At 40.9% G+C, this 12,816-nt stretch overlaps 3 protein-coding genes across 5 annotated transcripts; 2 read left to right on the plus strand and 1 right to left on the minus strand.

The window, feature by feature from the left end:
• The first annotated feature begins 620 nt into the window (after positions 1-620).
• LOC116206447 (putative aminoacrylate hydrolase RutD) lies at positions 621-4,517 on the plus strand. The gene is made up of 10 exons (XM_031539322.1): positions 621-842; positions 973-1,195; positions 1,388-1,470; positions 1,682-1,782; positions 1,975-2,070; positions 2,237-2,290; positions 3,012-3,160; positions 3,478-3,595; positions 3,699-3,811; positions 3,939-4,517. The coding sequence occupies exons 1-9, from the start codon at positions 755-757 to the stop codon at positions 3,804-3,806; spliced, it is 1,020 nt and encodes a 339-aa protein (XP_031395182.1). The 5' UTR covers positions 621-754; the 3' UTR covers positions 3,807-3,811; positions 3,939-4,517.
• A 949-nt stretch (positions 4,518-5,466) lies between these two features.
• On the plus strand, positions 5,467-7,114 carry LOC116204671. Its single transcript, XM_031536867.1, has 4 exons — positions 5,467-5,556; positions 6,107-6,179; positions 6,292-6,347; positions 6,752-7,114. Exons 1-4 carry the CDS (start codon positions 5,531-5,533, stop codon positions 6,864-6,866), a joined length of 270 nt encoding a protein of 89 aa, XP_031392727.1. The 5' UTR covers positions 5,467-5,530; the 3' UTR covers positions 6,867-7,114.
• Positions 7,115-7,271: 157 nt separating this feature from the next.
• On the minus strand, positions 7,272-12,286 carry LOC116204670 (CAP-Gly domain-containing linker protein 1). Of its 3 annotated transcripts, none has more exons than XM_031536864.1 (5): positions 12,070-12,286; positions 10,603-10,710; positions 9,006-10,219; positions 8,008-8,861; positions 7,272-7,882 (listed from the first exon to the last, which is right to left on the minus strand). In XM_031536864.1, the coding sequence occupies exons 3-5, from the start codon at positions 10,195-10,197 to the stop codon at positions 7,535-7,537; spliced, it is 2,394 nt and encodes a 797-aa protein (XP_031392724.1). In that variant the 5' UTR covers positions 10,198-10,219; positions 10,603-10,710; positions 12,070-12,286; the 3' UTR covers positions 7,272-7,534. The 3 variants fall into 3 exon arrangements, with proteins under 3 accessions (XP_031392724.1, XP_031392725.1, XP_031392726.1); XM_031536865.1 differs by lacking the exon at positions 12,070-12,286 and adding an exon at positions 10,948-11,185; XM_031536866.1 differs by lacking the exons at positions 10,603-10,710; positions 12,070-12,286 and adding an exon at positions 10,948-11,186.
• Positions 12,287-12,816: the final 530 nt, after the last annotated feature.

Consider the following 12,816-nt stretch of genomic DNA (forward strand, 5'->3'; position numbering starts at 1 on the left):
AATTGGGGGGTTGGGGGCGCTCCCCTCCAGTAATCGACCCCTTAATTGGGGCCAAGGGCACCCTCGTCGACAGTCGACCCCCTAGTTGGGGTCGAATGCCGGTAGAGCCCCCTAACCTCCTTTCCCGATCACCCCTTCCTTTTCCTTTTTTTTAAAAATATTTTTCATTTAATTTCGTTTAAATTCATCAAATTTTTTTTATGCAATAGTGTCCCTAAAAATGTCGTAACGTTATCATTCAATTCAATTTTGGACGGAAAAAAACAATATGATATGCGATAAAAATTTTAAAAAATTTCATGATATATCGTGAAATTTTTTGAAAATATAATGTGAGTTGAAATCAGATCTCAAACGGTGACCTAATATTATGATATGGGCCGCCAGGATTGTCTTTAGATTTTCTATAATATATTATATATCTACGTGTTTAATTACTCCCGCCTGGCCGCGTAGGAAGTAGGAACGAGTTGTTTTCTTCATTAATTGCGCTGACATTTTGGCCATTTATACCAAAAGGGTAAAAAAAAAGTCTAAACAGCCGACCAATCCTCCGTGGCAACAACCGGTCCTATCCGCCACGTGAGCAAATTTCGCCCTCCATTAAAAATAATAACTCCATTTATTTCGCCTTCTTTCCCTCCCATTCTCCCCAACAGAATTCCGTACAGAGTAGCCTGAAAATTTCCCAGCCCTCTCTTCTTCTCCCTCCGTCCATCAATCTCTCTCTTTCTCCCGGTCTCTCCGTCCAGCAATGCCGTACTGCGAGGTGGGCGACGATGGCATCAGAATCTTCTACAGGACGTACGGTCGAGGCCCCGTCAAGGTCCTCCTCATCATAGGTCTCGTCCTTATCGCCGTCTTCTTCGTCTCCCCCCAACCTTTTCGCTTGCCCTGAATTGGGGCTGGGCTATTGTCATCTGGAGCTGGTTTTGGGTTCCGCTGTGATGGTTTTTTCTGATGGATGAACAGGATTGGCCGCGACCCACGATTCCTGGGGCCCCCAGATCAGGGGACTGACGGGCACCGACAAGCCAAACGACGACGCCGACGGCTTCCTCGCCCCTGATGACCGGATATCAGATTGCGGAGCTGGCGATGAAGACGGCTGTGGTGGACGACGAGTCCAGGTCTGCGCTTTCGACAACCGTGGGGTTGGCCGGAGCTCCGTTCCCGCCGAGAAGTCGGAATACTCGTGAGTTTCTCCGACAAGGATTTCAGTTTCTCGTTGGATTTGTTGCCGGGGCATGAGATTAATATTCTTTATCAGTGCAATTGTCAAAATTTAAGCTTTCACGCTGTCAAAGCTACAAGTAAACAACCTTTTTTCTTTTTTTCCCTCAAAATCCAATTTTGATGTCTGTGCTAATTGTCTTGTCTGGCGAAGGACAAAGATTATGGCGAGAGATGCTATTGCTTTACTTGATCAGCTGGGCTGGGAAAGAGCCCATGTCTTTGGCCATTCAATGGGTGAGCTTCCGATTCAAGCTGTTCTCTGTATTCTAAGATTTGGGTCGTATCTTAATATGCTTTTTTATGTATGGGTTGGTCAAGAGTTAGTCTTTCAAACAGCGTGTTGCCAAGGAGTTTATGCATACAGCCTTTTTTCTCGTCTCTTAACAACGATTGGATGTTCTAAACATTGCAGACTAGCTAATGCCGGTTGTTCTCTTTGAAACAGGAGCTATGATAGCTTGCAAGTTGGCAGCAATGGTGCCCCAAAGAGTTCTGTCTTTAGCATTGCTTAATGTGACTGGAGGAGGTTTTGAATGCTTTCCAAGGGTATGTATCATCTTTCAGTTAGCATATGCCATATGCAATGCCGCTCCTGTCGTTGACATTTAGATGTTCTTTTCTCCCCGATGATGAGGACAATGGTGTTTGAGTTCTTTCCGTAGAGTGGGATCCTGGTCTTACCTTGCTCTTGTGGCTTTTAACGTGAGTTAGCTGATCATACTCCACTCTTTCTGGTAGTTTGACAGACAAACTATATCGATCGCAATCCGATTTTTGAGGGCTAAAACTCCAGAGGAACGAGCTGCTGTAGACTTGGATACCCATTATACAAAGGTTTGTATGATTCATAATGCCTGAATGTATCACAATGACTGACGTTTCTTTTACATAAGAAAACACGCTTATTCCAAAATGAATGAAAAATGGCTGCAATTTTGTGGAAGATAGAGGTCTCTTTGTACTGCATACAATTTGATATGGAGATGTGTTTGACATGCAGGAATATCTAGAAGAATATGTTGGATCTATTACCAGAAGGCAAATACTACACGAAGTAAGGAATACGTGTGATCATGTTATCTCTTTAATTTGAATGATTGTGGAAATTGTTAATTCTGTAGATTCTACTGTTATTCTGCTGTAAATACCCTGAGTTGTTGCTATAAGTGAAATCTTTTACATTATGGCTACTGCACGTTCTCATGTAAAATCTATGTCATGTAACTTTCTCCAATGCGATGATTTCTCCCGTTTCAATCTTTAGTTTTAACATGAGGACTTGTATGGGACCTTAACAAATTTTCCCACTTGAAGAGCTTTGAGCATTCTGTGTTGGGTTTGGCAGTGACTGGCCATGGTTTTAACCTTTTGCTGCCCGTTGGTGAGCTTTCTATGTGGCCTTAAATGGGACATAGAGGCTCCAACTATAGAAAGTCAGGAACAACATTCTAGCCGCGTAAGATTGTCCAGTAGGAGCAGAATCTATGTTTTACAATGAGATCCCGTGACTACTACTACTAAACCAATCCTTTCACCTGTACCAGTCGAAGGTAAAGGTAATGAGGATTGAGGTGATATATTTTAGTCGTGCTGTTAATTTTCCTCTAATGCTGGGAGAAGTGTGCTTTTCCAGCACAAAAAATGAATGATGGTTAATGACACTGATTATTGGACCTAATATTTGGCTCTGGTAACATGAGAAGCAAATTGCATTACTCCTTCCCATAACCCCAACATTTTCATAACTTGGCCTTAGAATTGGACTTTTCTTGTAGGAGTATGTGAAGGCTATATCAGCTACTGGGATGCAATCAAGCTTTGGTTTTGATGGTCAAATCAATGCATGCTGGAATCACAGTATGTCCGAGTCGGACATCCAATTAATCCGCTCTGCTGGCTTTCTTGTGTCCATCATTCATGGAAGGTATATCCCAGATCAGATATGGAAATGACTCGTGAATGATTGTGGCAGTGACAGTTTGAGCATTATTTCTTTCCATATTTTTTACCGTGTTAATCTGCTTGTGAATTGATTAACCACATGATGAGAAATATGACTTTTTAAGTCACGGGGAAATAAAAGGTGCGCAACATATTCAAATTGATCTCATTGACATTCCTAATGAGATTTCTGCTGTTACTCTAGCTTTCCTGCTGGGCATTGCTTTAGATCTGTGCTGTTGCTGCTGTTTACAGTGAGTTATCCTTCTCCGATTTGGAGCTTACATTCTCTCTTCACAGGCATGACGTCATTGCTCAGATGTATTATGCCAAGAGACTAGCGGAGAAGCTGCAGCCTGTTGCTAGAATGATCGACCTTCATGGCGGGCACCTCGTGAGTCACGAGAGGCCAGAAGAGGTACTTTCCCGTCAATCCTTTCTTCTTCTTTTGATTGCATTGATATACACAAGGTTTATCACAAAAATCAAAGTCTGACTTGAGATCTTGCATGTAAGTTCAGGTAAATCAAGCACTTTTAGATCTGATCAGAACATCTGAGACGAAGACCAGCCCATATGAGTGGACGAACTTGGGCAAGAATATCTCTGGTAAAATATTCCCACTCTGAAAGAGGTACGGTTACTACTTCCGAGTTCAAGTTTCCTCTCCTAATCAACATGGGAAAGAGCTCTGACTTGAGATCTTGCAAACGAGTTCATGTTAATTTTTGCTGACAAGTTTTCGTAACGTCTGCTTTCAGAATGGATGGAATCGAATATATTGATTAGAAGAACACCTGCAGATGGAGAAAGGAATGCCTATGCGAAGAAGAAGGGCATGCTAGAAAGGCTGGAATCTTTTCCTGTGGTACCTTTTTCAGGTTATTTATGTTGGCATTCGACTGCCTACGGAAAGCAACAAGAAGAGTAAAGCCTGTCAAACTGGAAGCTTCCCTTTAACATGGTTGAAGGACCAAGTTAGACCTCCTCCTTTAAATTGCTAACAAGAAAATCTCATTCAGCACATGCGCGCGAACAATAACGCATCCCTGGAGAATTATTCTCGATGCATTTCTGGGCCTGAACAAGAGACGAAAGGTTTGGGGTGTTAGGGAACAAAATGGGGGCTGATTTGTGTAAGGTTGTCACAAAGAGGTCGGGGATGCTGATAATTTGTCAGACAAGGGAACGATAAGGGAAGAAGAATATGAGTTCCTTGGTACCCTTGTCTATGTATAGTTGTAATATAACTTGTTAAACAGCAACAGAAGTTGCAATTCTTCTGCATTGTTTCTGCAGATCTCCATACGGAATGAAATTTTTGAAAACTCAGACTGAAACCTATGATATGTATATGGCTAACTCTCGAGAAAGGCGACTATTATGGTTTTGAGAATCAGTGATTCATTGATTGTAAGATCTAAAGTGAATGAAGCGACGAATCATCAACTATCAACCGCCGAATTCTTTTTGGCATAACGATAAGATATTGGTCTAAACATTTTCCATAACAAATACGTTTTCATTCTCTATATGTTATTTATTACAAATAGTCTATCGTAAATCATTAATAAAAACTAGCATTGATTATAAAGAACGAACTGTCGATCTTCCTTTGTACGATGGACCGGAGTCAAACTCATGATCAGGATAGGGGAACTCGAAAGAATCCTATGTATGAATGAATACATATGGAAGAGAATATTATACATATATATATATATACACACACACCTCGTTGTAGCATGCCGGCCTCCATTTCCAGGACCAGGGGTCCATCCCAGGATGAAGAAATGTTCGATCTCAATTTTCAAGTTTATGGGAATAATATCCCACTCCTTCAACTTTTCTTTTCTTTTCTTTCATTTCTTTATAAAGAAAACGAATAAATAATGAGGGACAAGAGAGAAAGAGACTGAAGTTTTATGGCACACGCCACCGTTCGGTAATCAAGAATTTCAAATTTGATTTTTGCGGGGACTATTCGTGCCTTATTATTAATCTTATGTTTTATTTTCATATACTCGACCCATAAGCCTTTCTTGTAACAGAAAAAATGGGTAATATGAAACAATAGGCGTATAAGCAGTTGGCAAACCGATGGGCGATTAGTCTAAACCAATAGACCGAGAAAATGTCTTGGTCTCTCCGAAATAATAAATAATGAAATGATGGAGAAGCAAAAGGCCGCCCGTCTTGAAAATCATGGACCTCAAATATGGGCCTGAGATATGGGCCCATGTGCCAATAGGAGGCCCAGTAATTATGTCGCGTTGCCCTTCCAGTTTCGGCTGCTCTGTTCTGCAACTCCCGTACCAGCTAGCCACTCTGCTCCTTCCTAGGACGACAATCCATGGCCGCCCAATGGGACTTCAGCTGGTTCTCTCTTTCTCTCTCTCCCCCTCCCCTCTCTCAGTCTCTCTAGCGTGGGGTTCATGCATATGATTTTCTTTCGTTTCCTTGCTCCTCTTGCAGCTTTAGTTCTTGTTATTCCATTGCAAAAATCCCACCTTGTATGTGACAAAAACTCATAATTGTAGGGGAAAAAAATCTTTTCTGGCCTGAATACCTGCTGGGTTTTCCCTGCAGATGAAAGTCGACGTTTTGGGCGTCTGTAGTTTTGACTCTGTTCTTCTTTTGGGCTGAGAGTAGATGCCAGCTAGAGAGGGAACCTTCTGTGTTTTCTCTCATGCTGATGCCGTTTCTGTTTGATGAGAGAAGAGTTTAGGATACTGAAGGTTGTGCTTAAACTTAAAGTTTGAGCTAAAGACATGCTTTTGCTTATCCTATATTCTTATCTTAAATTTTGTTCAATTTACGGTGTCTTTTGTTCAAATTGTGTACATTAAAATCGAAAGCCTTGGGAATTTCTGCCAGATTTGATACTGTGGTATTGGTACTGAAACTTGATGTTTGAATCTATTGTTAGTGACCTGGTAGTGGACTTCCAGTCGGAGGAGAAGGCTTCGATGGTACATCGGGCACTGGCTGTTGATAAGGAGGTGAAGCCTCGTTTGGGTTCAAAATTTGTTTCCTTTCACATCGGTATAAAGCTGCTGAGCTTTTCCTTTTTTTCGTCGAACTGACCCTGTCATCGCATCGCGCGTTTTGCAGTTGCAGCCCGACAAAGTGAGAAGAGAGATCACAGTCTCTGATGGGAAGCTGTCTGTGTGAGCTCTCTTTCCCCTGAGATGACTCCTGATCAATTTGTTGTCAATTGTTGCAAACATTGCATTTCATGTTATGTGACAACAACGGAGAGAAGATATGTTTTGCTTGTCTTGTTAAAGTCGTTTCAAGAATTCCTTCATTGCGTGATGCTATCTTCGGTTTTGCAGCTGAGGCAAATCTGTCTTTTCCTTTTGCTATGTTAATTAATCAGCCCTGTCGCGCATGGTTGAGTAAGCTTTTGTTCTGTTTTTGCGTGTTTTACAAGATGAACTTATAGCAGTGAGTTAATACTCTGTAATGGAACCTGCCGCATTCTCGCCGGCTGCATATATAGTTGGTTCACCCTTTGATATTTTAACTCAGTAGCTCGTTTCATATTCTGTTCATTCTATTACTCATACAGGCACTTTGAGGCTGTTGAGGCGAGGTTTCTTCGAGCATCATACAGCGCGTTTGTAGACGTGCTAATTCTTGCAACGAAGACCATTGAAGAATTCAGTCAAGGAGTGGAGTTGTGACCACAAATTCATACTATGAAAAATTGTAATATTTCCAAGTAGGATTCTAATGTGTATTGAGATGTAACATTTGCAAATTTGGATTTTAGGGTTCTGCTCTTGTTCCATTACCAACGAACTATAAAGTGCCACGCCCTCTGAGGTTACTGTAATGTTGCAAGTGTAGGCAGGAGTACAAGCAGAGTTTATATGACGATATTTTTCGGAATCTGAATTTGATGGGATGCAGCACTGGCTTGTTTGATCGACTGGTATATCCAAAATTGAGCTGATGTCCATGTTTGTTTGGTTATAGGAAACTTTGTTTCCTGTCCTGGGCTCGGAAAACGCATAAACAATCGCAGTCATGCGCAATTGCAACTATTATGACAACTCAAGCATATGAAATTCTGAGGATTCCACAAATTCTGAAATTCCGGATTGCGATTACCATACTTTCATTTCTTTCCCATTGGTTGTAGCAACATCATGAAAATGGATAAGCTCTATTTAGATGAAAAACGCATCATAAACAACGTGACAAACATCTCTAAATGTTCATGCTTGAAATTATACATGATCAAGTTACTATAAAAGATAAGGAAAAAAGGTGAAGAAAAAAAGAAAAATCTATGATGCAGTCGCCCAAGAACCATCGAACCGTGTTATTTCTCTTTACAAGCTATTGTTTACCTCCTGATATGGGTTATCCCATCAGAAGCAAGAGTGCCTTCAAGATCTCCGATGATTCGAGATATTCTAACCTCAAGACCCCTCTGAACTTCTTGAAACAGAGTCCTCACATTGTCAGCAAACCGCTTCGTGTCGAAGCTCAGGGGTTTCTCGAGCACTTGATCTGCTCCCACAAACCCAACGGCAACTTTGGACTGTACTTCCATCAGCTTCTGTCCCGTCGCAACCATGTACCGCTGCAATTGGAATGTCTCCTCGAGGAAATGTTCCAGTGTCTTTGTTTTCTCTCCTTTTATTCCAGAAGCATTTAAATCTCCATGGTCCATGTCCAAATGGTTCTCGTGCTGAAATATGTGAGCAACAATTAAGCAAAGCGAAGTCTAGACTCTCATTATAGGTAAAATCATGCCTTCTCAAAATGCTTGCCATCCAGGAAATGGTTTTAGCAAAGAAAATTAAGATTTCTTACCATCCGCTTGCAAAGATCGTCGGTTTTCTCCTGGAGTGACTGGTACCGTCCAATATGCTTATTCAGCATAGATATCAATGAGAGAAAACTTTTCACGCCATCTTCCTTCCATTCCATGTTCTCAGTGCTACTTCCTTGTTTTCCCATCAACCTCTCGAGCATAAGAAGCTGCTGCTTCAGCCTCTTGATCTTGTAAGAAACTCCCAGAGCCTGAAGATCCATCCTCCACAAAGATGACGAATCTTTTGCCTTGACACTCAAGACCTGACTCGAAGATTCTAAATTTTCAACCGGATAATCCAAATCTGCAGAACTTTCTTCTCTGATAGGACTATTCTCACCAACAACATCCTTTTCTACTTTGATTTTTTTCTCAGGCGATGGGACCACCACATTGACATCTTTGCCCTCCATTTCACCATTGTCATCTCGAGAAACCTCCGTTACCGATGTATTAAGCTTTCTTTCTTTTCCTTTTACTGATGCTCTTCTCTTTATGATCTTAACTTTCGACCAATCAGCTAATAATGAATTCTGTGCAAATTGTGAAGCAAGTTTCTCTTTCAATGACTTCAATTCCTCCTCTCGCTCGAGAAGCAATGCTTCAAGTTTCATATTGCTGTGCCTTAATTGTGATACCTCTTTGTTCAGCCCCTCAACATGGGCCCGGAGCCGCTTCGATTCAATATCCATGCTTAGGAGCCGCCAGCGGCAAGTTTCCAATTTCTCGTCTTTGAGCCCCATCTGTTCCACAAAGGCATCCATTTCAAGTAGGTGCCTTTGCTCAATTAGAGCCGCGTACTTCTCTGCTTCAGATTGCACCCAGTTGTCAAGCTCGACGTTGTCCATGATCGCTTCAGAAACCATTAGGGAAAGCCAGTCAGGAAAAATGCAAATAATTTTCGACTTCATATTCCAAGAAACTAAATGGGAACAAAGAAAAGAGAACGTACTGTGTTGTATGTCGCCCAAAAAAAGAGAGAGAGAGAGAACTCTACCTTGCGTTCCATTTTCTTCTGGTGAATAGGTATCCGAAAGCGGAGGAGAATCTATATCTCTTCCTGTCCCTTCTGTGATATTGTGACTCTTGTGTGATGACCCAGAAGCACTAGAATGAACCTTTCTTGCACCAGAAAACAGGCCTTCTTCGAGCTTCAAACTCATTTTTTTCTCTAATATACTCCTTAGAGAACGGTTTCCTCCATGTTTAAGCTTATTATTAGACTCTGAAATAAGCCTCAATCTTTCCTTCTCAAGTTCTGCCTGCTTCCTCTTTGATTTTGAAAATTTCACTTCCTTCAAAAGCATTTGCTTCTCAGCAGTGTCCAGTTTCGACTTCCTCAGCATTGCAGACAAAATTTTGTCCTTCTGGTCGAGATCCTTCTGCATCTTCACGACTTCTACAGAAAATTTCTGGACCATTACAACAGACTCCTCCTTCTGCTCCAAAACCGAAGTGAGCTCTTCCTTTAAAGCCTCTATCTGCCTCATTGCCCTTCCCATCTCAGCTTCAAGCTGCCTCTGATTCGAAACGAGCTCAATAAATGCGGTCTTCTGCTTCCAAATCTCTGTCCTTGCGGCTTCTCTTGAATCTTCCAAAGCCCGCTCTGCCTTCTTAAGATTTTCCTCTAATTCCTTACTCTTTACTTCCGCTTCTTCTAAGGACTTATCCTTTGCCTCCAAGAGAATCTCCATCTCCTTCAACTTTTCATTCCATTTTGAAACATCTTCAACATTCTTTTTCTCAATAATCTTTATCTCATTGATGAGAGCTCCAATTTGCTGCCGGAGCTTCTTCCTCTCATTGAACCAGCTCTGCTCTTGTGCAGCAAAAATGCAGACAACCTTTTCATTAGCTTTTGCATCCTCACGCCTAATCCGATTCAACTCTGCAATCTTTTTCTCAGCGGCCTCGAGCTTTTCGACAAGAAAACACTTCTTATTGTCGGCTATGACTCTATTAGCTCTCCATACGAGCAATCCCAATAGCTGGGCACTTCCTTGGAGCATTTTATTGCAGGTTTCCGACCATTTCTTCTCTTCTTCTGAATCATGATGTCCTGACAAGATTCTTACAGCAAATAAAGCACAGGAAACACCGAAATAAATAGGGTACCAACTCCCCTCGATTCTTTCTTGACTCAGAAAGGAGGCTGATGAAGTTGAGTCCGCGGTTGAATTCTTCTCCATTTCTCAAGATAGCCTCTTCTACCTAAAGAGAACACAGGATAAGGAGTCGGAGTTAAGAAATTATTAGAAGAAATTTACTACAGCCCATCATCATATTAGCCTAAACGGAGCCAACAATTTACTGAATTCAACACACTCCAATTATCTCTACGTGAACATAATGTAAAATAAATGCACATGACAGAAATAAGGAATTTGCTAATTCTCTTTGAGAAACTCGAATTATGAAAGCTGAACTCCAGCTAGCATTTCATCAGTATAAAGTAGAAAAGAAGGGTCACTGAACTCTAACCGAGTTGCTTATCTTATAGCAGAAACTGTTAAATATGCTGAGCCATTAAATGGGGGCAATAAGATTAGCTAGCATAATTTCATCAATGAAAGAAGAGAGAGAGCAGAACTCACAGAAACCGGGGCAAGAACAGATACCAAGAAGACACCTCGTTAGGGAAGAAGCTGAAAGGGACAGAATTTCAGTGGGAGATCTCAACAAGCATCAGCAAGAACTCCCAACTGCAGCAAAAGGGGGAGGGAATGCAATGCAAGCAATCAGCATGGAGTTGGCTGTTTTATGCAGCACAAGCTAGATGGGCATTGGACAAGGAGAGTGCCAAAAGCATGGGTCATTGTGTTTGCACGTGTAGAAAAAGGCTGCAGAAATCAGGCCTTAAGGGGGATTTCTCACCAAACAGAACACAAAGAAAACAATACAAAAGAAACATCCTCCCTGGTTTTTGGTGAAAAACTGACCTATACATAACCCCACTTGCTACTCTTCCCTCTTTAGCTTCTCCTTGACTGCCCAGTGATGCGGTGGACAGATCCAATAATAATTCACGTGAAATTAATCCCATGTTATTTTTTTCCCCTTGAGATTAGCTGTGGCCCCACTGATTCCATATTTTGCGACTCAGGTTCATCCCATTTGCCTAAACAGAGTTATAATCCTATCCTGGATCTGGTGCTGTTTGTTTTCTTCATTCTTTGTCACGAATGAGTGTTTTAGGAAGCAAAAGCACTAGATTCCTGGCAGAGTTGTCCTGGTTATGATCTGTTAATGACAAGGAAAGGCTGAGGATGACTAATATGTATACATATATATAATATTAGAAAAAGCAAATATCATTTTCTCTCCTTATCATCCCCAGAATTTTTTAGTTTTTTTGGGTCTTCTAAAAATGCTGAATTATTTTGGCAGAGATAGGAGTGGACAGAGGAAAGAACATTCAATCCATAATATTTCCACCTCATGCCAATTATCGGTATTGGAATGGCATGAAAAGATATTTTTGCGGGTTTAAAATAATTATTTGTCACCTACTACTTGCATTCCAGTCATTATCTTGGATGTCGGTATCCAATTTAGATGAGCCACATAGTCCAATTTTGCATGATCTGGACCACATTATCTGTACTAAGTACCAATCTACCATGGAGTAGGACAAACTCCCGTCTTTGTTGCAAGAGACTCTTTTTTGCTTATACCCGAAGATGAAAAACTAAACGAGAAACGGGTTTGTACGAATCTCATTATCCTGGAATCAGTTGAATTGGTTTTTTCAGTTATGCATGAAAACAGAGAGTCAGAGATCTAGACAACATGAGAGGAACAGGACAAGTCCATTTTTCCCATCTCAGCAGCATTTCCCAGAACACTGAGACTGCATCCTCTGACTACCCCTTTACATTTGCTGATGAGATACTCACACAAACATCCTCAACTTTGCCATCCACCTGCTCTCCTTCAAGACAAGCCCATTTATAGCTTCCTCCATAGCTAAAAATCTATGTTTCATTCTATTACTGAACCCAACAAGACCCAGAAACAGAGTAAACCCAATCAGTGATGAAATCAATGGAAACTGCCATTACCTCTGTGAAGGGGAATGAAACAGGTGGGGAGCAGTCAGTCGAGAAGGTCTGATTCTGATATATAGTAATGATGAACATTCAATGTCATGAATGATGGGTCGACAGAAACCAACAACATGCAGCTGCTGAGAAAGCTCCTTCCTTTAATGGGGGGTCCCATCTGAAAATTTGCTGCGATCTCACAGCTCGTTCCTTTCTTCTGTAAAGCAGGAAGTCTGCTCGCCAAAGTTGTGGCATTTCAAGCACTAACCTCTGCTCCTTCGATTAATTATATGTTCTTGTTCTGACTTTCATATTACAATAATATTATTACTATTATCGTTCAGATTATTATTATTATTATTTAGTATTTACTGTAGTGATCATATGAATTAAAAATTAAAAACTATTTTCTAAGATCTACCCTTGGAATATGGACACAGCACTGCTGTCCTCATCATTTTTTGATTATATTTTATTTGTATTAAAAAGAAAAACAAAACTTTCTTTCCTAATGTAATGTCGAAGCTTATATCGCGTAGCTGATTACGTCAGATGTGAGCAATCCCCTATCGTGATCGACTAATCGCATTGTATTTGACATGCATCAATGAGTTCCTAGTGTTCAAATTTGGCATTAGGAAGAAAAAGGGTTGTCTCCTATGAAGCAAAATCAAAATGATATGACCATTTTTTGCATCATTTGTATCACAAGCGAAGTATAATCTTATAATCGTACGAGTGGTTTTTTATGTAATAATGACAGGA

This window comes from Punica granatum, chromosome 4, assembly GCF_007655135.1.
Source record: "Punica granatum isolate Tunisia-2019 chromosome 4, ASM765513v2, whole genome shotgun sequence".
NCBI classification, from domain to species: domain Eukaryota; kingdom Viridiplantae; phylum Streptophyta; class Magnoliopsida; order Myrtales; family Lythraceae; genus Punica; species Punica granatum.